Below are 23,808 nucleotides of genomic sequence, written 5' to 3'. Positions count from 1 at the left end.
AATTTATGAATAAAAATAAAACAAAAAATTATGAAAGCTACTCCCAGAAAATATGATAGAGAAGGAAATAATATTTTAATACTTAAGTGACCATATTTGGGATGGAGGACCAAAATGTCAAGGGGCATTCACAAAAATCAATAAATTCTCTGTATATGGAAAGGCATACACTATATTACCTCTGTATAATGAGATGGAACCAGATGTTATTAAACCAAAATTCTAAACAAATAAAAACTTCCAATTGGGGAAAATAAGAACTTTCCTAAGTAACTCTCATATCAAATAGGAAATCAAAACCACAATTTCATATACTTTAGAACTATTACAATGAGAACAATGATGTGTAATGCCTATGGGATAGGACAAAACCTGTTTTCAGAATCTGAAAAGCCATTATTAAACAAAAAGGAAAGACAATACATTAATTAAGCATTCCATAAAAAAGAAAATTAGAATAAACAACACTGGAGCCAGATGGCTTTTCCAATGATTTCTTTCAATCTTTCAACAACTGATAATTTCCATGTTATATAAGCAATTACATAAGACAGAAAAAGAGGGAGAGAGTCTCAAACTGTTACAAATTATTCTTTTAATATGCTATTAAATTGGTTCCCCATAAGTAGGTCATTTACCTCAGGTACACAGACAGATTTAGTAATAAAAAAAAATCTAGGAAAATAACACATAAATAAGTCCAAGTAGAAAACCAATATGATCATATGAATAGATGCTAAAAAGGCATTTGATAAAATTTAATATCCATTTCTGATTTAAAAAGGCACAAAGATAAATGATGCAATAGAGATATTTTTTATTATGATGTTTAAAAATAGCTATTTCAAACCTACCACTAACATAACACGTTAAGAAAAATTTACTGGAGGATAAGTCTTGGAGGTTGCAGTAACACAAAGCTCTACCCAAACATTGCCCAAAAAGCTCTACCCAATGCAACAAAACATAAAACCAAAATAAGAGATATTACAACTGTAAAGGAGGACACAAAATTTTCATTATTCACAGATGATGTGATTATTAGACTGGTAAACTAGATACTAAAATTTAATTAAAGAAACTCACAAGAGGTTTCAGCAAATGAGATGGATAACACACACACACACACATACACACACACACACGCACACTCTCACACAAGGTTTCCCTAAATACCAGCAAAACCCAGTTAGCAGACATAATGGTGGAATGATAACAGAAAATACCACAATTTTAACAAAGTAGCTCTTGATGTCATGTACATGGAGGAATCGAGGCAGATTTCCTGAGAAACAGTGAAGATTTGGGTGGATAGGCTTGCCCTCTTTCAGTGTGGAAAAGTTCATGCTCATGTAACCATTTGGGATTAAGTAAGAGTTTTAAATCAATTAAAACTAAATTCCATTGGGGATTATTTAGGGAACATGACAAAGTGATTTTAAAATTCACAGGAAAACAGAAGTGGGTGAAAATAGCTGAGAACAGTTGGAACAACAAGAATCATTAGGAGGGCCAGATATTAAAATGTTTTGTAAAGCTACAGTTAAAATGGGTGGTGCAGACACAGTGATCAATTAAGAGAAAGACATAATGGAACAGTGTAGGCAAACCAAGAATATAGTGGGATACCCACAAACACACACACACAAACACAGAGACAGCATCACAAGTCAGCAGTACTGAAGAAGTATTCAATAAATGTGGAGAGGATCTGCTGACAATTCGGAGAAATAAAATAAGATGTACCCAATAAACATCATTAAAATGTTAAAATGATAATATAATAGCTATTACGATACGTGGCAAAAGTAGGATGCAACATTGTAAGGGAGGATCAAAATTATGTTCAACTTAATTTTTTAATTTGGTAAAGAAAAATGAGAAAAACCCATCCCAAATGTTAATATTTTATGATGGATCATAATGACTTTTTCCTTTTTAAAATTTTTTCTATAACTTCTATAAGCTTATTTTTGTCAGGAATCTAAATTAAACTATTTTAAATGAAATGATAAAATAAAGCCATACTTATATTCACTACCTCGGTATTATGAATGAGGATCAAAGATAATGAGGAATATGAAAGAACTTTGAAAATGATCATTTAATATAATATACTACAACTAGCTGTAGTATCATATCTTTAGTTGACAAATGGATTTCTGCACATGGGTGACATGGCATGATCCATGCCGAATACACTTCTGCCTCACTGAGTCATGGGACTTCGGAATTTTTAATAAATATACTCCACCCCTACCTAACTTCAGAGTGTTATTTTTCAGGTTCATGTTGCAAAGTATCGTTTCAATCAATCAAGGATACGGTTAACGTATAAAGAAGAATTTATAATCACCACTGACCAATAGCTCCATTAGCTAATGTTAATGGCTCATTTGAACAAAAACTTTAAAACAGCTTACGTAGACTTAAGTAATAAACGATGTTTAGGGCAAACAGTGCCTATCAACGACTGCCAGGAGAAGCAGAATGCTGTAAGACCTCGTTACGCACTGGTCCATGAACCAACGGCATCCTCATCACCTAGGAATGTGCTGGAAACACACAATCTCAGGCCCCACGCCAGATCTACTGAATCAGAATCTTCATTTTAAAAGATTTCAGGTTAATACATTTACATATTAAATTTTGAAAAGCCATAAAGTGAAAAAAAAAAACCAAACCACTTTGGGGAACTGAAAATCTTCCTTTTTTATTTTGTTTTGTTTTTTAATAAACATTCTGAAGCTTTTTATGCCCCCCAGTGGAAAGCCAGGCTGTTTCCCTCACCCCAGGTCTCCCAATACTGCCTTCTTCCTCAGATGTCCTGGGAAGCAACCCCTTTACCCTCCTGCCAAGTTCTCAGTTGAAATGTCACTGTTGTTTTCTAAAGTCATTTTATGTTGTGAAAAGGAGCGAAGAAAACAAATAAAGTTGAACAAGGCTAGCTCTGATAGGGAGTCAGTCTCCAAACTTCACGATTAAAACCCATAGTGATGCTTTTACAGAGGAAGCTGCTACAGCGGCTGTTTTTAAAACAGTAACCAATAGGGTGCCTTGGATTCTCTACTTGCAACAAAGACATTTGCTTAAGGAAAGGAAAGTGGCGAAAATCCTCTGAGCACTTTTTTTTTCCTATTTTATTTATTTATTTATTTTAATGTCTTTATTGGGGTATAATTGCTTTACAATGGTGTGCCAATTTCTGCTTTATAACAAAGTGAATCAGCTATACATATATATATATCTCCCCATATCTCCTCCCTCTGAGCACTTTTTTATAAGACCATCTGAAATCAATTGTCCTCAAAAAGACCTTCTAAGCTCTAAAAAGCTAAATGGAATGATTATTAATTAACCATTAAACTAATCATAATAACTGGCATATTAGTGCTAGATGGGGCAAATAAATGCTATAGAAGAATAGTAACACCAATTAGAGGATTTTTCCTATGGGAAAATGTAACCCACTGATGAGGTTATCTGCAGGAATACAAATCACCTATGTGTGGAGAACTGTAGGTGCCAGGTCTCCATCTAACAACAGAATCGCCTGTGAATTCCAGAGCCCTACTAAGAATTTCTCGATGTAGGGCTTGGAAATATGAACTTTGCACAAGCTCACTGGATATTCTTATATACAACACGTTTCAGAGACCCTCCTGTGGAAGCCTTGCCCTGAATTTGTGATGTGAGGCAAAGAGACCTTGGATACAATATAATCAATCTAATTTAGCAGTTCTCAAAGTGTGGTCTGTGAATGCCTTTACTATTATTTTTTTAAATTATCGTATGTTTAAAATGTACCTTTAATTTCTAATAGAGCATATTGATAATGATAGACAAAACCCAAATGAACAAAAGCTTAAGTCCTATGACCCTTTCAGTGGTTCTGCAATGTCAAAATGATTTTAATAGTATACTACAACTTTATTTGCCTCTTCCACTCTGTTGATATTTGCACTGAATGCAAAGGCAATAGTGAGTAAAACTGCTGGTTTTACCAGCAGTGGTACCCAACTGTACTTGTCATTGTATTTGTCACCACCACATTTGTTTTTTGCTATGAAAAACCAAAAATGCCAGTTTTGCTTAAGAATGTCCTGGATGAAGCAGTAAAAAGTGTTCATTTCAACCCTTGAGTATACAGCTTTTTAATATTCATGTGACACAATAGGAAGTAAGCCTAAATCATGTCTTCTGCTTACTGAAGTACTATGGTTTCTTAAGGAAAAACATTTCTGTGATTGTTTGAGTTACATGCTAAACTAGTCACATTTTTAATGAAGCACCATTTTTTTTTTTCTTGAAAGAATAACTAACAAATTGTGATTATTCACATTTGGATATTTGATAAACACCTCCAAAATAAATGAATTTTATCTGTCACTTTAAGGGACACTGATGGTATTTGTTCATAACTGAGATTCAGGTGAGAATTATAATTTGGAAAACTTGTTGTCTGTCACTGTGAACTTAGGTTCCCAATACTTGAAAACTTTACTGATGAGATTTGGTGGTGATATTAGCAAATATAATACTTTGATGTTGTATAATGAAATGTGTCAACATTTGGATGATTTTTATGGTTCAGTGAATTTTTTCAAATGACCAATGCATAATGTTACAAAATAAGGACAAAATATCAAGGATAAAGGATAAAATATCCATTCAATGGGCAACATAAATTGATACATAACTGATATGAGAATCCAGTTATCTTCTACAAGCCAGTCTTAAAAATATTAAATCCAGTTATCTTCTACAAGTTGGTCTTAAAAATATTAAAAATATTTGCAAAAATGTGAACAGTGTACCTCTTCTCCCTAATTTGATTGTTTTAAAAAATATACATTGTTTATATTAATATGTAATGAGTTTACTATTATTTTTTAAAAATATGTTTAAAATGTAGTTTTAATTTCTAAAAGAGCATATTGATATTGCTAGACAAAAGCCACAAGAACAAAAGCTCTTCGGGACTTCATTATTTTTTAACAATGTAAAGGGGTCTTGGGGCCAAAAAGATTGAGAATCTCTGATCTAATCATACATTGAAAAAAAAAAAAACAGAAGCGCTATCAAGATCCTCAAGGGTTTCTCACTCTCGGCACTATTAGAATTTTAGCTGGATGATCTTAGTTGTAGGTGGCTGTCCTGTACACTGTTGGATGTTTAGCAGGACCCCTGGTCTCTCTCTATTCACTAACTAGATGCCAGTAGCAGCCCCTAGTCCCAAGTTGTAACAACCAAAGTTAACTCCAGACATTGCCTCTGGGGGCAAATTAACTCTGGTCAAGAACCACCGTCACTGCTATAGGTAAATGGTTAAAGAATGTTAAAAAGATAACTCACAAAAAAGAAACGTCAACAGTATAAAACATAGGGAAAAAATTCTGCTTTGCCAGTACACCGAGAAATTCAGATCAAAATGATAATATGTTCCCATTTAAAACCCATTAAACTATCAAAGTAAATGTAAATTATAATATGCCATCTCGGGGTTTCCCTGGTGGTGCAGTGGTTGAGAATCCGCCTGCCAATACAGGGGACACAGGTTCGAGCCCTGGTCTGAGAAGATCCCACGTGCCGCAGAGCAACTGGGCCCGTGAGCCACAATTACTGAGCCTGCGCGTCTGGAGCCTGTGCTCCGCAACAAGAGAGGCCGCGATAGTGAGAGGTCCGCGCACCGCGATGAAGAGTGGCCCCCGCTCGCCGCAACTAGAGAACGCCCTGGCATAGAAACGAAGACCCAACACAGCCAAAAATAAATAAATTAATTAATTAATTAAAAAAAAATGCCATCTCAGTGAAGTTATGGTAGAACAGGTAGGATTATATAATTCCAGCAGCACTGTAAACTGATTCATCAAATTGGGGAAATAATTTGGCAAAGGCTTTCAAGACTCATAAACACCTTTATGACCTGGAAGTAGAAAGAGCATAGATTCTAAAAATCTGCATCAAATTTGAATTTTGGCTCTGAATCTTACTAGTTGTATGACCTTCCTTTAAATATTTAAATGATATTGGAAATCTGAAGACAATAATAATGTCCCATAAATGATTATTGTGAGAACTGGATTAGATAACAATGTAAGTAAACTTCTAGTTAAAAGTGGAAAATTTAATGCACTCCATTTACCTCCTCTCTCTCCTGAGATCCCCCCACTAACATGATGGTAAAAGATGAAAAAGCATATAAATCTGCAAGGAAAAAAAGAACAGGAGAGGGGCCATTAGTGGATGAGAGGGTTCAACAAAATTCTGGAAGACTGAAAATGGTCAGAAGAGTGCTATCTGTTGCGGCAGGATAAAGAAAGTCAAATCATAAAGAGATGTGAATAAAAATGGAGTTGATTTGCCCAATGGATCTCAAGTGAGACTTTGGTCTTGTGGCAATAAAATGTGGAGGATGTGAAAGTGAAATGTGGGGCTGAAAATAGGGGTGTTGATCAAAAGTCTATATCTGAAACCATCAAACCCTGGAACATGGGCCTCTATATATCTACCCCCTACCCCTCAGGCAGGAGATAGGAGGTTTCATCTCTGGAGAGTTTGAATGCCTTCACCCCCCCAAAACAGCACTTCTGGTCAACTTTTACAACACCTTACTTTTAAACACTGACTACCAAAGCTCACCAGTTAGGTGAGAAATGCCCCAACATGAAAGAGAGTAGTCAATTCAAATGGGGAAAAAATGACTCCAGAGGAAAGAGAGATAATACAGGAGTCAGCAAAACCTTTATCACTCTCCAAATCAAAACATTATCCTCAGAAAAGAAATGACTGCTTCCAAAAACAGGAAGTGACGCTATGAGAAAAATAAAATCAGACAACAGTAAATAGCTCTTAAAAGGAAAAGTCATGATTGCTGAAGTTTTAAACAAATGCTAGACAAAGTTGGTTATTTTTCCAGAAAATAGAACAAAATGACCAAAAAAACACCAAGAAAATCAAAGAAAAAAAGAGTATTTAATAGTAAATCTGAAATGGTAGAGCTCTGTTGGAAGAAAAATGTATTGATAGTATAATAAAGATAGTGCCTGCATAAAATAGAATACTTGTACATTCTATGATGAATGTTAAAAAACACACTGCACGAAATAGGAAGAATAATGAGAGGAAGTATAGCATAGTGGTTAAGAGTCAGGCTTTAGAGCCAGACTGTCATGTTCAAATCCCAGATTAGCAACTTACTAGCTGCATGATCTTGGAAAGTTACTTAACCTTTCAGTACTTCAGTTTCCCATCTTAAAACAGGGATACAATTTGTTGTTACCTCATAGAGTTTTGATGAGAATTAACTGAGTTAATATAGATAAAGGACTTAAAATAGTCTCTAGTACATAGTGAGCTTTAAGTTAATCATACAATACTACAATAAAAATAGTATATCACTTGACACTGAAGTAGCCTGCTTTTGTCAAATTATAAAATTAGCTATTGTGTATTTATTTAACTAAAACTAGTGGTATAACTACATGGGGAAGCTGGATGATTCAAGACAGACAAATTCTCATTTATAATAGCGGGAAGTAAATAGACAATGTCTGTAATCAGTAACTTTAAAATAGCACATTATGTAGTGACATTGCCAATTCCCAGAAGAAATGGCAAAGAATTAAAATGCAGTTGCCTCTGGGGCACAGGACTAGGGGGTTGAAAAATGTGGAGCAGAGAAGGGTTTGACTATTTCATTTCCCAACTATGGGCGCTTGTTACTTTGAGGTTTTTTAGTTAAAGAATGAAAAAGGTTAATATATATGAATTGGCTGTCAGTGCCTGACATATAAGTGTAGGCACTCAATATATTTTAGTTCCATTTTACTCATTTCAGTAATTCCACTCGTGGGGATTTTTTCCTATCTAAAGATACAATACCAAAAGAAAAGCATGAATAAATATATTTATTGCTGGGTTATTTATAACAACAAATAACTGGAAATGACCCAAATTTTCAACCATATGGGAATGGCTAAGAATTGCACAAAAACCTGATGGGGTGATATAAACCTCAAACATTAAGTTTATTGTTTCAGATGGCTGAAACAATAAACTTGTTTATTGTATGGATTGGCTAAAACCTACCACAAGCAAATACACACACACACACAGTCCCTGATGTGTTTAGACTAGAAAACAGGAACCTGAGAAAACCAAGATGTCTGTACAGAGGAGATGGAGATAGAGTGTGTCTTACTTCGTCTGGTCCCCAAAGTCCCTAATAGGAGACTCACAGCTGCTTGGGTCACTATGCAGGGGGAGTTCCTTCCAAAAATCAAGGAGTATCTTTTTGAGCTGTGGCCTTTTATACTTAGAATTCACATCACTATTCAGAAAGAATGCATACTAACAATCTATGCCATTAATAGCAATTATTACAAATACTTAGGAGCCCCCTTCCTCGTCCTACAATCAGACTCAACATTAGTAAAGTCGTGGCTCACCTGGAAGTCATTCTCAGCAGCGGTTCAGCCTCCAGCTCTACACTGCTTAGAAAACCCATTGATCAGTAAAGATATTGATGAAAACTATGTAACAACAATGAAAAAAAGGGACAATGTAATGCATCTGAGTCTCCATAAAAGCTTACAGACAAGGCCTACAGCTCTCAAAGATATGAGCTGTGCAAGCCAACTTCTCTGGAACTCAGTTTTCTCACCTGAGAAAGGGGGAGCATTTTTGTCTACTTCAGTGTGATGTTGGGAGTATAAAATGAAATGATGCTTGAGAAGTCACCAATCACAGGTTCTGATCCAGAGAAGGAGCTCAAGAAAGCTCAGCTGGATGTGACTTTGGCTATCTGGGACCCAACTCCTCAGAACTGTGCTTCTCAAACTCTGGCATGTATCAGAATCTTCTGGAGGCCTTGTTAAAACGGCCAGATGGGCTCCATCCCCAGAGTTCCTGATTCAGCAGGTCAGGGGGAGGGGCCTGAGTATTTGCATTTCTAACAAAAATGCAAACAAAAATGCAAATGCAGATAATAACATTGGTCCAGGACTAAATTTTGAGAACCACTGTCTTACAGGCACAAAAAACTAACTGGGATAAGTGTTGAGGCTTTGGAGAAGGAAGAGAAAAGCAGGTGGAAAAAGTTTTCCAAGGGTTCCTCATCTTTCCTTGGTCCAGATACCCACCAGGTAGACCTTGGTTTGTCAACTTCACCAGTTCTACCACCTCCCCAAGCTCCCTTTCAATGCTCTCCCCCCTGAACTAAGCCTCCCTTGTCAACTTGCTGAACTGAAAGATTACAACCCTAGCCCATCTGTCTGCAGCCTACGTGCTGACACAAGAGGCTACCTGTTTAGGTTCCAAGAAATTACGCATTCGTTATGGAGGAAATTAACACCTCAAAGCAAACTATAATTAGGAATTCTTCAATTCAGTTTATGCTTTTTCAATTAGGCACTCTATAATTTTAATCATGGGAGCATTAACATGTTTCTGTAATTTATATACCTGTGGTATAATTAAGCCTGGGAAACACATTGCTCTAAACCTGAATGGAAGTGATTGTTTCCCTTCACACTGGTGGTATTACAGGTCCTCGAATGGAGAGACGGTGACAGTTTCAAAGGAGCCATTTGTGAGTCACAGAGGCCACTGAGAGAACTCCTGGCTTTGGAAATGTGAAGGCTGTTGCAGACCACGTGATGCCTTTTGAACATCTGGCTCATGTGTAGACATCTGCAACCAAAAACTTCAACTCCTATTGTGACTTTCAAAACATTCCCACCATTGGGAACTGCTTTGGACAACTATTCTTGGAAACTAACTTCAATTAAGCAGGAAAAGGGTGTCCTGGCAGGGGAGACGTTATCTGAGAGCCCTGGGAAGCAGATGGCTTTGAATTGAAGAAACTGAACAATAGGCTGAAACTTAGCCTGGATGGGGACCAAACTCCTTTTTTTCCCCACTGATTCCTACTCCCACTTTCCCTAATTCTGATCCTCTCTCTTAACTTCAGCTCTGCCTTTTAGCACAAAGTGGGGCCCGAATCCTCTGTGGAAGGTAGTTCTCTTGGGATTCTGGGCAGTTCTGCAAATTCAAGGAATTCAGAGGCACACGGAAAAGTTTTTGTGCTTATTCAGACTGAACCTCTGAGCTTTCTGAAGGTTAAAAACCTTCATTTTTTTTTTTCTCTTCTTCCTGCTCTCCCCACAATAGCAAATTCAGATTTGCTGACTGTAATAAAAGGAAAAAGAACATAATCAAAACTGGCCCGGGGGGACAATGCATACAGATCCCAAGCCAGCTGAGTGACGCGCCCATATTGCTGCAGCATTTTGGCACTCAATATATTTTGTCTGATCTAAGAAAATACGGAACTTTTTATAGAGTGAAAGTTGGAAACGGATTTGTTTCTCCCAGGCTGCTCTAGCCTTCCGTGAAAGAATACAGATTTGTTCAGAGACTGACTCAGTCTCACCCAGCATTCATCTTCTACCTAAGCCCCAAAATCTGCACAGAAGTGATATATTCAGATATGCTATCAGCATGCAACAACACAGCATGTAGTATTTCAGACACCAGTCATTGTCGTCACCATAAGAAAACAGGGGTATGTTTTTAGCCCCCATGTGAACAGGGATAGAGAAATAAGCCGGCAGGAATCCTAGCTCAGCTCCTACAAGCTAAAACTGTTGATGTGCCTGCTGAAACATACACCAAAAAAGACATAAGAGTTCCAGAAGCTGTGAAACCCACAGGGGCAACTCTACAATAAAATGTAAAAGAATTGCTTCCCCATATCATGAGAATGAACAAACAACTGGCACCACAGAGGATAATACTTGGTTTCCTGTTACAGTCTCTTTTCTCCAAACCTGAGTCTACCTATAGGCTAAACCGGTGGTACTCAAGTTGTGGTTCAAGACCAGCAGGACCATCGTCAGCTGGGAGCTTGTTCAAAATGCAGATTCTCAGGACCAATTTCATTACCCCTAGGGATGGGCAGGGGTCTCCATATTTACTAGGTCTCTTGGTGATTCTGATAGTCGATAAAGTTTGAAAACTCTGGGGTTAGACCATTTCCCAGACTTTATCCCAGGCAAGGGTGATGCAATGGAATTTGGGAAATCCAGTGCAGTAGGTCAGGGTCTCAGCAGCAAGTCAGCCCAGTCAAAGGTCTCCTCTGGCTTTTGGTGAGACTTATATTTTCTGCCTTTGAAGCCCCCATTATATCTCTTATTGCTCATGACAGGATTCCTGGCCTTTACCTATGGCTTCAAATGCCTACATTAATATAATAGCCTGTTTGAAACCAAATATGGGCCCTGACCTCTTTCTACCAGCCCTCCCAGAGTCTAGAGCAATGCAGTCAAATAGAATTTTCTGTGATGATGGAAGTGCTGTTCAATATGGTAACCACTAGCCACATCTGCCTATTGAGGACTTGAAATGTGGATAGTGCAACTAATGAAATGAAGTTTTAATTTTGTTTAATTCTAATTTAAATTTAAATAGCCTCACATAGCTGTGGCGACAGGATCGGACTGTGTAGGTCTGAAGTTTTGCCCTTGACTCCTCCTTGTGCTACTGGGGCTGCAACCCCCCTGCCCTGGCCATAAATATTTACTTAATACATTTATAACCTTTATAAGATGCTTGGTGAGCCTACACCCAAGTGGAAATGCACTAGTTAAACAGCAAACCCCAAGCATCTGTGGCCAGGCACGAAAAGGATGGGTTGTACTGTGAAAGGGGATAAGTACAAATTTCTTCTGCCTAATGGTGGAGACTCTAACCTTTAAGTAGTTCTATTCCTATTAAAAAGCCAGGGCTTTCAGGATCCCCTCTCTCACTGCTGCTGAAAGGAGGCAAGTCTGAGTACCCGCAGGCAGCAGGAGCGAGCATCGTGCAGAATGCTTTTCGGATGAGAGGAAACCCCCTTGGATTCTAACGTGGCACAGATCCACGCACTAGCTCAGAAGAACATCAAGAGACTGGGCTAGGGAAATGCACTTGATGGAGGCCAACTTGAAAGTCTGACCTTTGGATGATGGCAGATAGAGAAACTGAGAGCCATCCGTTATCAGCTGTGCAAGATCTGAGGCAAAGCAGTGATGCAAACGGTCACAGGGCCCAGAACAGTGTGAGAAGTGAAGGTCAGCAGAAAACCAGTGGGAGAAAAAGTGAGACCCAGGAGAAGCATCACGCAGAGTCACTGGTGCTCTTGTGAAGGGTCTCACCAGTTCCTCAGGGTGGGAAGTTTAGCATTATAAGAACTACATCTACTTAGACAGCCCTACCATCCATAGCCTGGCCTCTTTGTTCTTTAAAATACTTGGCTTCACCTTGAATCCATTACCATCCATCTACCATCTCTGCCAACACAGTCACACCCAGAGCCATATTATCCCATAGCAGGGTTCCATTACTGAAGCTTCGATCATCTTATTATCTAAATATCAGTATCTTGCCTTTCCAGCCTCTCCCAGCTTTGGACCCTCGGCACAGATTCTTCAACAGCATTGAGGTCGCCTGGCCCTCAGTATCTCCACTATTTGCACATCTACCTTCACAGGCATTTTTAATCAAGCCTGGACCACATGGTCCACTTTTAAGCACTTTGGTTGATATCATCATCTTCCTTTTCCCACGTCCTGGGTTAAGTTATGTGTCTTCCTTCTTTTCTACTCTAAGAGCTGCTTGGAGCTCTTAGAGAAAATCAAATCACAACATGTCAACCATCTCCTTTTCTTTAAATTATTCTTCCTTTGGCTTTCATGTTTTAACTCTGCCCTGGTTTTTCTTCTACCTCTCTGGCCACTCCTTCTCCATCTCCTGTGTGGTTCGTTGACAGAGTTTCACCGAGCTCTGTCTTGTTAGTCTACCCTCTTCCTGGATAAGCTCATCCACTCCTCCCATGCTTCAAACACCACCTGGATGTTAATGATTCCCAAATCTAAACCCCCTGCTCCGATGCCTCTCCAGCACTCCAGGTTTTGGGAACTTAAATAGTCCTGTGGTAGGAGGTGAACATGACGACCACACTCTCCTTTCCCTCACACCAGTAACAGTCTCTGTCTCCATCTGTCCAGATGGCAGACGGTCCAAAGTAGAACACTCCTTCGTTCTTCATGTTTCAGCAACAGCGCCTGCTCCATTTAAAATATTCCTCCTGAAATACCTGTTTTTTCCTCCTTGGTTTGAACCGAAGGAACATGATCCAGCATCATTTAATACCAGAGCCAATTCTTGGGAAGCTGGGTTGTTTGAGGGGCTCAACAAAGAAGACCTGCAATGCAGTTAGGATGTGCTGAAGTGAATGCAAACCCAACTAAATTATTTGGGTTTCACCCTTCTTCCCTTTTGTTTTCCTGGATGATCTTTCTGAGTGCAGCTCTGTGCCACACTTGGGAGTCCCCTCGGTAGTTTCATTGGTAGTAGTTACAAGTCTCTTTAATCATAGTTACACGTCCCATTAGCTGCCATATTTAGAGTGCGGGACAGCCCCAGTGGGTATAGCTCTGCAGTAGCATTTATCCCATTTTTCCTTATTTTGGGTTGCTTCTTCTTGTATGTGGCTCCTCCTCTTTCCTAATCCGGTGTGATGAAATCCCAGCAGGCTGTGAGACTTGGCAACAAGTGCTATTACTTGCAGAGCTAAATCTCACAGTTGATAGGGGAGTGCCTCTTTCCCACCTCCCCACATCATAGTACCCCTCATCTCCAGACCCCGGCAGAGGCAGCCCTGAGAGCTGGGGAACTAAGTGAAACGAGTGATGTTTACAGAAAGAACATCTAAATGTAACTGCAGTTTCTCATCTCTACCAACGTGGATGGGGGCTCATGAACTCCTCAGGCTGCCCCATGTTAATAAGTCCTCTGAATTTTCATTTCCCCTACCTTGGTAGGACACCATCACATGCTGATATCTGAGAATCAGATGGTAATGATGCCAGTTTTGCTCACTGCAGCTCCATGGACCAGCAAAACCCTCCTGTGGTTGCTTCACATGATCCCACTCTGCGCTTCACAGTTATTAAAGGAATCCTGCAGGAAATCTGGCAATTGTTTCCTTTACTTCCCAACAAACTTTCTTCTTTCTTTAAAAGCTGGCTGGATCTCCAGTTCGTACTGTAGCTCATCACTCTGTATTTCAGAATTTCTAGTCTTAACTAGCTGTACCTGTCAAATGCAGCTGGATCATGGATTCTCATCAGGCAGTGAAGAGAATGTGCAATGACCTTAGAAGCCATCTGCCATGTCACACTGTCTCCTAGTATTCAGTGTGACATACCCTTGGCCCTCCAAGCTAGAGCTGCACCCTCTGTGCACTATGTCTCAAGCAGCCCAGGAAAGTGAGCCGCAAGTCCTAACTGACCTTGGAGAAGGTCCCCCAGAGGTCCCCAGGGCTCGCCAAACCATGCATCTGGTCCCAGCCTGTCCGTGCCCAGTTGGTTCGTAACTCTCCCTTTCAGTTCCCAGACCACCTTTACCACTGTTGGCCTCGCCTGGATAAAGTATCCTCATAGACCTTTCCCTCCCTCTGTGTTCCTTCGCTCAGAGAATGGCACCATCATCCATCCCATTAACCAATCTAGAAACCTGGGAGCCACCCTGGACAATGTCTTTGTCCTTTATACCCACCCCCCGCCCCACAGAGGAGTCATCGCCAAGGCTCGCCCCTGTTACCTCCTCAACTACTGGACCTCCATCACCTTCATTTCTCATTGGGACAACTATAACTGATCCCAACTATTCCTTCTGAACCGCCCTTGTCCTCTCTGATCTGTTCTCCACACGGATGCCAGAAAGACCTTTTAAAAAAGATGGAGCATACTGTTCACTTGCTTAAAATCCTTTCTCTGATGCCTCATTGCTCTTAGTATAAAAGTCCTTGCCACGGTAATAACACAGCCCCGGGTTACCTGGCCCTTTCACATCCAACCTCATCATGTGCCGTCCTCTCTTGCATTTTCTCCCCACTGCAGTCCTACCGGCCTCCTTCCAGTTTCTCTCACGTTATCTCTTGACCGCCCCATCTGGGGCTGATCCACCCCTTATAGGAAAAAGTGAGACATAGAAGGAAGAAAATCCAACAAAGTGTGCACTGTCAAGCAGGCTCCCATTGTGGGAACCCAGGGCTCAGTCCTACTGGGGATGTGTGAGGAACCGTGTGGCATGCACCTCAGAATGGTCCTTTCAAAGGATGGGAGGCAAGGCTCTGATGCCTGGATTCTCATCCCACATTGGCTGAGAGTTCCCCTGTAGCACTAAATTATTTGCATTCCTGAGCTGTACCAGCTTGCTCAGACTAAGCCAGATCCATGGGGCTTTGGAGAAAGAATTAGGGCCAAAAGGCAGAAAAAAAAGGGTGGGTGCTGGTGCTGGAGGTGGGATCCTATAACTTTGCATGGAACTATCCAGCTTAGCCACAGCTGAAATCAGAGGTGGGATGGGGAGGTGACATGGACCCCATGAGAATGGGCTACAGCTGATAACAGTCTGTCATGAGCGTCCGTGGCACTGTTAGTTCAGAGCTGTACCTGCCATTAGGAGGTCAGCGGCGTGTGGGCCTGTTTAGCTCATTTCTGGGTCTCCAGTGCTCAGCACGGTATCTGGCATGGGGTTGTTTGCTGAAATGCAAAGTAGATATTTATTGACTGAGTTAGTTAATGAATTGATAAACAAATGAATGAGTGAACAGATAAACATGACTCATCTCCTAGGATCTGGTCTCACCTCTCCTGCTCGGTTCTGACTCCATGTACCCACTCTGGTGCCAGTATTTATAAGGTCTCAGTTCAGGGAGCTCATGGGAGTCTCCACACCCCTTCCCGAGGGGCTCTGGATCTGTTCACTTTGATTTCACAACACCAAGTGGCATCTCCTTCAAGCAGAGGGCACTGCTCTTAGTCCTTGTTTTGCTGGCCCTTCAGTGGTTGAGACCTCCTAGCCCTGCCTGCTTGATTTGGTGTTTCTGAAAGGTGCTCAAAGCTGAGAATCCACTTCTGAGAATCGTTGTGAGGATTTTGTGACACCCTTGGAGACAAGTGCACATTCCCTGACACGTCACATGCACGCCGGCACAATCTTGCAGCGACTCTTACTCAGGGGTAAAGGGCACCTAGCACACAGGCATCAGCTGCAGCGGGACTCAGAGAATAATCCTGCCAGGGGTCCCCAGGGCAGGCAGCCACCCGCTGTCTCAACAGCTTGGCCAACGCCAGGAGCAAGCTGAACAACTACCAATGACACTTTACATATTTTAGCTTCTTTGACCTTTAAAACAATCTGTGACATGGGTATTCCCATTTTACCAACAAGCAGCCAGAGGTTCAGAGAAATTAAGAATCTGACCCTAAGCCATCAGATAAGTCAATTGCATAAGGGGATCTCATTCTAGGAGCTTCTGCTGTTCCAGTGTATCCAACTGGGAAGTCAGCTGTGGCAGGAAGAACATGAGAGATCTCAGGTCTGAGCCTGGGGGACCCCAGTTCCTGCCCCCAAGGAGGTCACAGGCTGGTAGAGACTGAAACTGCAAGTCCCCGGCAGGGGAGGGGACAGGGCAGCGTGGGAGCCCAAGGCAGAGCTGATGCATCCTGCTGCAGGATGGGAGGTGGTCCTGGATGCGGCAGATTTGACCTGGATGTTGGGGAGGTGGAGGATGCCGTGCTTGGCAGAGAGAATGGCACAGACAAGGGCTTGACTGCTTAGAGGAGAACAAAAAGTTGGGCGTCTGCCTGCCAATGTTCCCCATGCCCTTCATTCAGGACAAAGTCCAAATCCCAAGTGAAGACCTTTACCTAGCTTCTGCTCGCTTCTTTGCCTCTCTCCTCATCTCTGTGCCCCGGCCCACTGTTCCCCGAACACAACATGCAGCTCCTCTACCTCAGCTCCTGCACATGTCGCTTCCTCCTGGGCCAAGCTCCCCCTCCTCTGGCAGGTCTCAGGCAATACTGCCTCCAGGAAGGCCTCCTGGCCCCTGAGCCCACCAGGCTAACGATGGATGCCTCCACACTGAACTCTCATACGAACCTCCAACCAAGTACACAAGCTCATCCGCATTGTTTCTTTTTCTGTTTATCTTACCTATAGACCTGCACATCCAAACGGTAGCCACTAGCATGTGTGACTCTTTATATTTAAATTAATGAAAATAAAAATTTTAAAGATCAGCTCCTCCGTCGCACTAGTCCTATTTCAAGTGCTTAATAGCCACGTGTAGTTAGTGATGACTCTATCAGACAGCAGATATAGGACATTTCCATCAACGCAGGCATTTCTATTGGACTGAGCTCTCAGAGAAAAGGAGGCAGGTAAAGGCAGGGCCTGTAAAGTGCGTCTCTACTGTCCCAGTACCCTGTATCTTCCAAGTACCACCAGATTGGCTGAATTCCTTACTTACTTAGCTGTTGTTTTTTTCTGTTTTGTTTGTTTGTTTGTTTGTTTTTTGGACTACCTGCAAAAGTCAGACCCTGTCCCAGGGAAAGGAATCCATTAGTGTCAAACTTCCAGGTTGCCCGGAGCTCACAGTCTAGTGAGGGGCATGCAAGAAACGAAACCAAAGAAAACATACAAACAAATGTATAACACAATTAGAAGCTCATGAAAGAATGATGAAGGAAGCGTACATGGCGCTGTTGAATAAAACCTGCTAAAGGGACAGAGTAAAAGGAAATGGAATCAGAAACGAAGGTTAGAACCAGATTCAGATGGGCCTTGAATTCCATGCTAAGAAGCTTGAACATAATGCGGTAGGAAGCCAGTGACCCATTTAAGAATTTTAAGCAGGGAAGTTAACTTGATCCAATCTGTGCTTCCAAAAGACCAGTCCTCCAGCAGCTGGGTGGCGGAGGGATTGAAGAAAGAGGAACTTATGACAGGTCGACCAGAAAGCCGCCCTGGCAGGTCAGGAGAGCGGGGTGGAGAGTGGCAGAGGGAGGGGAAAGAGCTAATCCCAGAGCTCCCAGGGACTGACAGGATGGGAAGGAGAGAGCAGGGGCTGGGGTGGGGAAGGCATCTCCAAGGAAGCCCGCTGGGGATCCAGAGGAGGGTCTGCTACAGAATCTGGGGCTCTGCCCTGGGCTTCCCTTCAGGCACTGCATTATGGGTGATTAATTCACGGCCGAGTTACTTTCTGATGAAGGTTACTACAGTTACATCAGCATGACAGGTGCGGTGTGGGGGAAGAAGGCTTGGCGTGTGCCGAGCTGAATATTAGATTCTAGTCACTCTTTGATTGATCTTTTAAGCAATTCTGGGATTCTGTCACTTAAAAACCAATAAATCTTTGAAGGCCTGGGGAGAGCAATGCAAAAGCAATAAATCTCCATTGCAGAGTATTAGAAAAAGAGGCCACACTGCCAAGGTGGTTTGGCTGGAGCGATGAGGGTGCAGGAGCCCCGCACGGCAATCTTCCCTCCCCGCCTCCCCGCATGCTCAGTCCTACCAACCGGTCAGAGTCAGAGCCACAGGGCTCCAGAGCGGCAGCAAGCAGTACAGCAGGGGCTGGAGTTTGCCTCAACCAGGGTCAGAGCATTACTGGCCGGAGGAGGAAGAACAGCCCGTGTGGGCGTGGCCTGGAGGCTGGGGCTCAGGTGTGAGTCTGTTGGAGAAGAGGAAGACCCTCCACCCAGAGAGAGTTAAGCTGGGCTTCACAAGTTACTGGCTGCACCCACACAACCAGAACTGTCTTGTCTACCCCTCATTCCCCAGGTGGAAGAGGTTCAATCAACAGCATCCCACCAGAAGGTCACCCAGTCATCATTTGACATCCCGGGCACGAGGAACTCAGAACAGTGAACTCAGAGGCAGGAAGCTAGGTCCGTGGACCGGCTCTACGTGTAATGAGCTCCGTGACCTTGGGCCAATCACTTAACATCTTAGATTTCCGCTTCTCCTCTAAAATGGAGAGGGTATTTCCTGTGCAGCTTACCCACTGGGTAAGTGACGATCAGATGCTACAATGGAATTAAAGGAACTATCAAGTATAAAACACGATTCTGGGCATCCTCTTGACCCAGTGCATCTAGAGAGCTCTTAGTGTCCTGGGGTCACAGAGTGCGTTTGCTGTTTTCTCAAGGCTCGTGCTTCCCCTGCCTGCAGGACTCCACACTGGTCCGCTTGCCTGGGTTGTGCCCATCTACTCCTCCTCAGTCAATACAGTCACTGTCTCTACCGGCTTCATGTTATCTTGTTTTGCCGCTTTCATCATTCTGTTTCCTTAATGGCTTAATGGTCCCCTCCCTGCCCCGTTCACATGTACACTTACTGGATGATAAGCTTCAGGAGGACAGGTGTGTGTCTCCCTTTCTTCCTGCTATATCCCCATTGCTTACCTCAGTTCCTGCTCAATAAATATTTGTTGAATGACTTAATGGTCAGCTGCCTCCCACGGGGCACTCCAGTGCCCAGAGTTCAAGGTGACAAAGGGTTAAAGTAACTGAAGTCTACTGTGATATTCCACTGCTGTCACTGCGGTTGTCCCGGAAGCCTTGTTGGCTGGCACTGATTAGTCTCTTCCCTTCTTGGCAAATGCCCAAGCAACAGTCTGAAAATAACTCCAGAAACTGAGTGTCTACCCACCCTCAGTGATCTAGAGCCTTGAGAAGAAAAGCAGCCAGACTTTTCCTGACACCAGGCATTGCCCCTTTGAGCAGTGACATTTATTTTAAATTTTTTTTCCGATGGAAATGTCACCAAAATACATCACGTATGACTTTCTCCTAGGGAGGTGGCGTGGCTAGAGAGATGTGAGTGTTGGCTTAGGGGTGGCTGAACGGGGTTTAAGTTCTGCCTGCACCACTTGCTTTTTTTTTGGCTTGGGTCAATGCACTTAGCTTCCATGTATCTCAGTTTCCATATCTGCACAATGGGGAGGCTATTATGGCAATGCTGTGAGGATGCAAATAGTTTACATACAGTGACAGGCACTCGGCCGGTGCGCGCTCATCTAATGGAAGCTAGCTGGCTCTTTTAACTTGAAGACGTGGGACCTAATGGTACATTTTTTAGGGTGAACCAGGAACAACAAATGAATACCCGTGGCTGTGAGGGGCAGCAGGGGCTACAGCATGTGGACCTCCTTGTTTCTTGAGTCCCTGTGTTGGTTTTGTAGAGTTGCCCTGTTTTTCGCTCCCTGCCAACTGTCATTTCTCATTGCTACTGGGGCATTTCCATTCCCACCTACTAATTTACTGTGGTCTTAGGATGCACGAGCTCATTAAACAGATGTGCAAACAAAGTCTGTTAGCTCAGATGGAAAGTGTAAGGAGCTTCTCTCTGTGGAGGCTAGAAAAGCTTTCCCAAGAACATTGGTTTGGGACGCGCAGAAGACCAATTTGCTGGTCTCTGGAGTCAGGCAGGCCTGGGTACGAGTCCTGACTTCATCACTTACAGGCTCTGTGACCCTGAACTTTAGTTTCCTCATTTCAAACAGGGAGATAATAGTACTACTCATAGGTTAGTAGAGATTAAATTCTTGGATCATAGGAGTTGCCCAATAAAACATGGTGATAATTACTCCCATCTGTGTTCAGCTGACTTTGAGGAGTTTTCAGAGGTTCACAGACATATAATCTGATTCATCCTGAGGATGGGTCCCTGATCCTCTGTACAAAAATTAACTTTATTCCTATCACTAGGAAGGACACAGATTACTTATTTCTCAGGACAATTAGAAAAGACATTTTTCTGAATCTGTGCCAGAAAGAAGTTAAGGACTCTTAAGGAAAAAGCAAAGCACCTCCTTCCCCACCCTGAAATCAGGGTCTTGAACAGCTTTGGAAATTTGAACAGGAAGGAAGCGCGCAACACTGTGACCCTATAGTGGGGTGGGTTTGCAAAAACCATTTTGAACAGAACTTCCTAAGTTCCACAGAGAAGAAGCAAAGCTAACAAAGGAACTAACTCTCTGACAGCCTGCGCTGCTTTGGCTCACATGTACATCTCATTAAGCTTTGGTGAAATATCTCCAGTCTATTCTTTCCAGATAAGGAAAACTGAGGTTCAGAGAGATTAAGTATCTTGCCCAAGGTCACACAGCAGCATCAGATCAGCATTTGAACCCAGGTTCACTGCCACCGAACTCACATCCTTTTCATTGCCCCACACAGCAGCCAGAAGACTGTGGGAAGCTGGGCTGAATCCACAGCCACCAAGAAGCCACACAGTGGGGTGCCAGCTGACCAGGTTCTTTTGCTGACAGTTTTGTAGGCTTGTCGCAATGAAAGGTGACACTTGGGTCTACCATAGAAAGGTCCTGGGTTTTAGGGCAGATCTGGCCTCTGACCCTGGGTCAGCTGCTAACTTGTACAATACTGGGCTCCTCTTTTCTGGGCCAGACTCTTGCCATCTGGGAAGCTTTCTGAGACTCTGAAACATGCCCAATGCTGCTGTATGACAGAGGTAAGAGCTGTGAAGGGGAGTGAGACATGGGTGGCCAAGATGGAATGTGTGATTGGACACCTGGAGGACCTGCGTTCAAGCTCAGCTTTCCTACCCCCTGTTTGTGTGCCCTTGCGCCTTTCTGAGCCTCAGTCTCTTCATCTGAAAAGGAGGAAAATGTATCTCAGTGTACAGAGGGAAGTAAATGACAATGTGGCATAAGAGTAACAGGAAGAAACACAGTAACTCAGCAACTCCCTGTGTGATGTCAGAGCCACCATCGTTCTGGCTCATCACAGGTGGGACAGTCCTGGAACGACCTATGTATGGAATATAAGGCAAACGTTCTTAGTTCAGGTGCCCACAACCTCTATCCACACCTGTTTGAAGGCCTGAAGACCCACCGTACTTAGGATAGAACACTTTCCAAAGTCTATAGAATAGATGGGAACTTCCAAACTGGCAGCTGATTCTATCTGCTCCAGTGCCTGTAATTCCTGGGTAGAGTTGGACCAAGGTTGGCAGACAGGTAACTAGACCATCTCAATAGCCTCCTTCCCGGCTGGTCTCCCAGCCGACAGTATCGTAAAAGAGACACTGCATGTGGCTCTTCAGTGGCTCCCCAGGGCCCCTCAAACAAGGCTGAGCTTCTCAAACATGGCCCCTGTTCCCACCCCACCACTCCCGCCTTGACCTTTATGCTAAGGCAAATTTAACGATTCCTGGTTGCTCCCCACGATGGCAAGCTTCCTCTTTCCTCCATGCCTTTGTTCATGTTCACCCTGTTACCACTCTGGTGAAATCTTAGACAACATTTAAGATATAGCTCAGTGTCACCTCCTCTGGGACTTCTCTCCTGTGAGCTCTTGTAATGGCCTATGAGCATCTCCACAAGCAGGCACTGTAGTGCAGTTATGTTTTCACATTTCTGTCTCCCCAACTAGAGTTTGACTTTCTTTAGAGCATGAGTTATACACAGCTAGTTCACTAGCCTGTCCCAAGCACTTAAACAGTGCCTGACACGGAGTGAGTGCTCAAGAAACGTTTATCGAATGAATGAATAAGTGAATCGTTTTCATCCCCTGAACGCTGCTCTATTCCTGGCATATAAAATACTCCATGCATGCTCGTTGAACTGAACTGAGCTAATCTGAAAGCTGTTCTACCCAACACTCTTGCTTGGCTTTCAGGGTCTGTAGTCCCTTGAGATCTGAGCAAAAGCCAGCAGTCAACATCGGAGCTGCTGCCCTTGTACATAGTGTAGCTTATTTAAAAGAGATGACCACCTTCCTGACAGCCGTGAGCCCACGGACTTCCATGGGATCAGCTTAGCTACTGAGATGCTTTCACTGCCTGGGCTGTAGGTACACTCCTGGACTCCAGCAGCCTCTCGTTAAAGTCAGCAGTATGACTCTGAATTCCAGTCTCCTGTGGAACACCAAGGCCATAAACTGGACCAGCCCTGAGGTCGTGTCCCATTCGTAATCTCTGAGCACGTTGTTTTTAGCATTCAGTGAATCTGTCTGCCTGTCTGTTAATGGCAGTTGGACACGTAACGGTGATCTTGCCAGGATACTGTGTTTCTGGGCCTCCAACCAGACTAAATACATTTACCATAGGTGTGTTCCAGAAAGTTCTCTCCCAGCCCTCCTCAGGTCCCCATCAGCACATTCCCGCTAAACCAGTCCCAGTGGCCCACGGTAGGGAGACCAGGCTCCTGGCTCAGTAGCCCCTCTGAACGGGGCTTGGGGCTGCGGACCCTTTTCCTCCAGGAAGCCTTGCTCCTGGCCAGTCTTGCCCATGGGCGTTGCCAGTGACATCATTCAGCTGGAGGCGTGCACGGTGCAGAGAAGGAAAATGGCAAACTCCAGGTTAAGAACCCTCCTCACCTGACAGGGGCTCCCCGAGACTGAGCGGGCTTCAGCATCACTGTGATGGTCGTGTCTGTTTCATTCAGTGGGGTATCTGTGTCATATTCAGGCATCGATGGAGCTGGACAGAGAACAGAGAGAAGGGAGATCAGCGAAGGTCCCAAACCCCTCTCATCACCTCCCTCAAGACACTCAGGATGCCTAGAAGGGAGGTGTTTGGGGAAGGGTAGGATGAGAGTCACATGGCATCCCAGGCTTTCAGCAAAGGAGGCCCTGACTTCCAACCTGCCCGTAGGCTCCTTCAAGGTACAGAAGAGTCTGGAGAAGGGTAGCAATGACGTGGCTGGTAACCCTCATGAATCAAGAAGTTCCATACGAAATAAACAGATAAATGCAGGAAATATAAGTACTTAAAGATGTGAATGCAGAGTCAACCCTAACCATGTTTAAAATGCAAATGCAAATTACAGCAGTGATGAACTAGTTCCTCTTATCTTTCTTTTTCTTCCTGAGACCCTCCCTTCTGATAGAAGTGTAACTAAATCTAATCCCTTGGGAAGGTAATTTAGCCATTTGTATTAAGAGCTATTAAACC

General features: G+C 43.0%; 1 protein-coding gene across 8 annotated transcripts in view; it reads right to left on the bottom strand.

The window, feature by feature from the left end:
• PTPRT (protein tyrosine phosphatase receptor type T) overlaps positions 1-23,808 on the bottom strand; it is a 1,095,010-nt gene that overhangs the window by 260,794 nt on the left and 810,408 nt on the right. For all 8 annotated transcript variants that reach the window (XM_059896616.1, XM_059896620.1, XM_059896617.1 and 5 more), the window contains exon 11: positions 23,232-23,334. In XM_059896616.1, coding sequence (XP_059752599.1) covers positions 23,232-23,334 — 103 coding nt within the window. The remainder of the gene's footprint in view (positions 1-23,231; positions 23,335-23,808) is intronic.

This window comes from Balaenoptera ricei, chromosome 15, assembly GCF_028023285.1.
Source record: "Balaenoptera ricei isolate mBalRic1 chromosome 15, mBalRic1.hap2, whole genome shotgun sequence".
NCBI lineage: Eukaryota > Metazoa > Chordata > Mammalia > Artiodactyla > Balaenopteridae > Balaenoptera > Balaenoptera ricei.
Note: the sequence above shows the minus strand (reverse complement) of the source record. Positions and strands in the feature narration are given on the sequence as shown.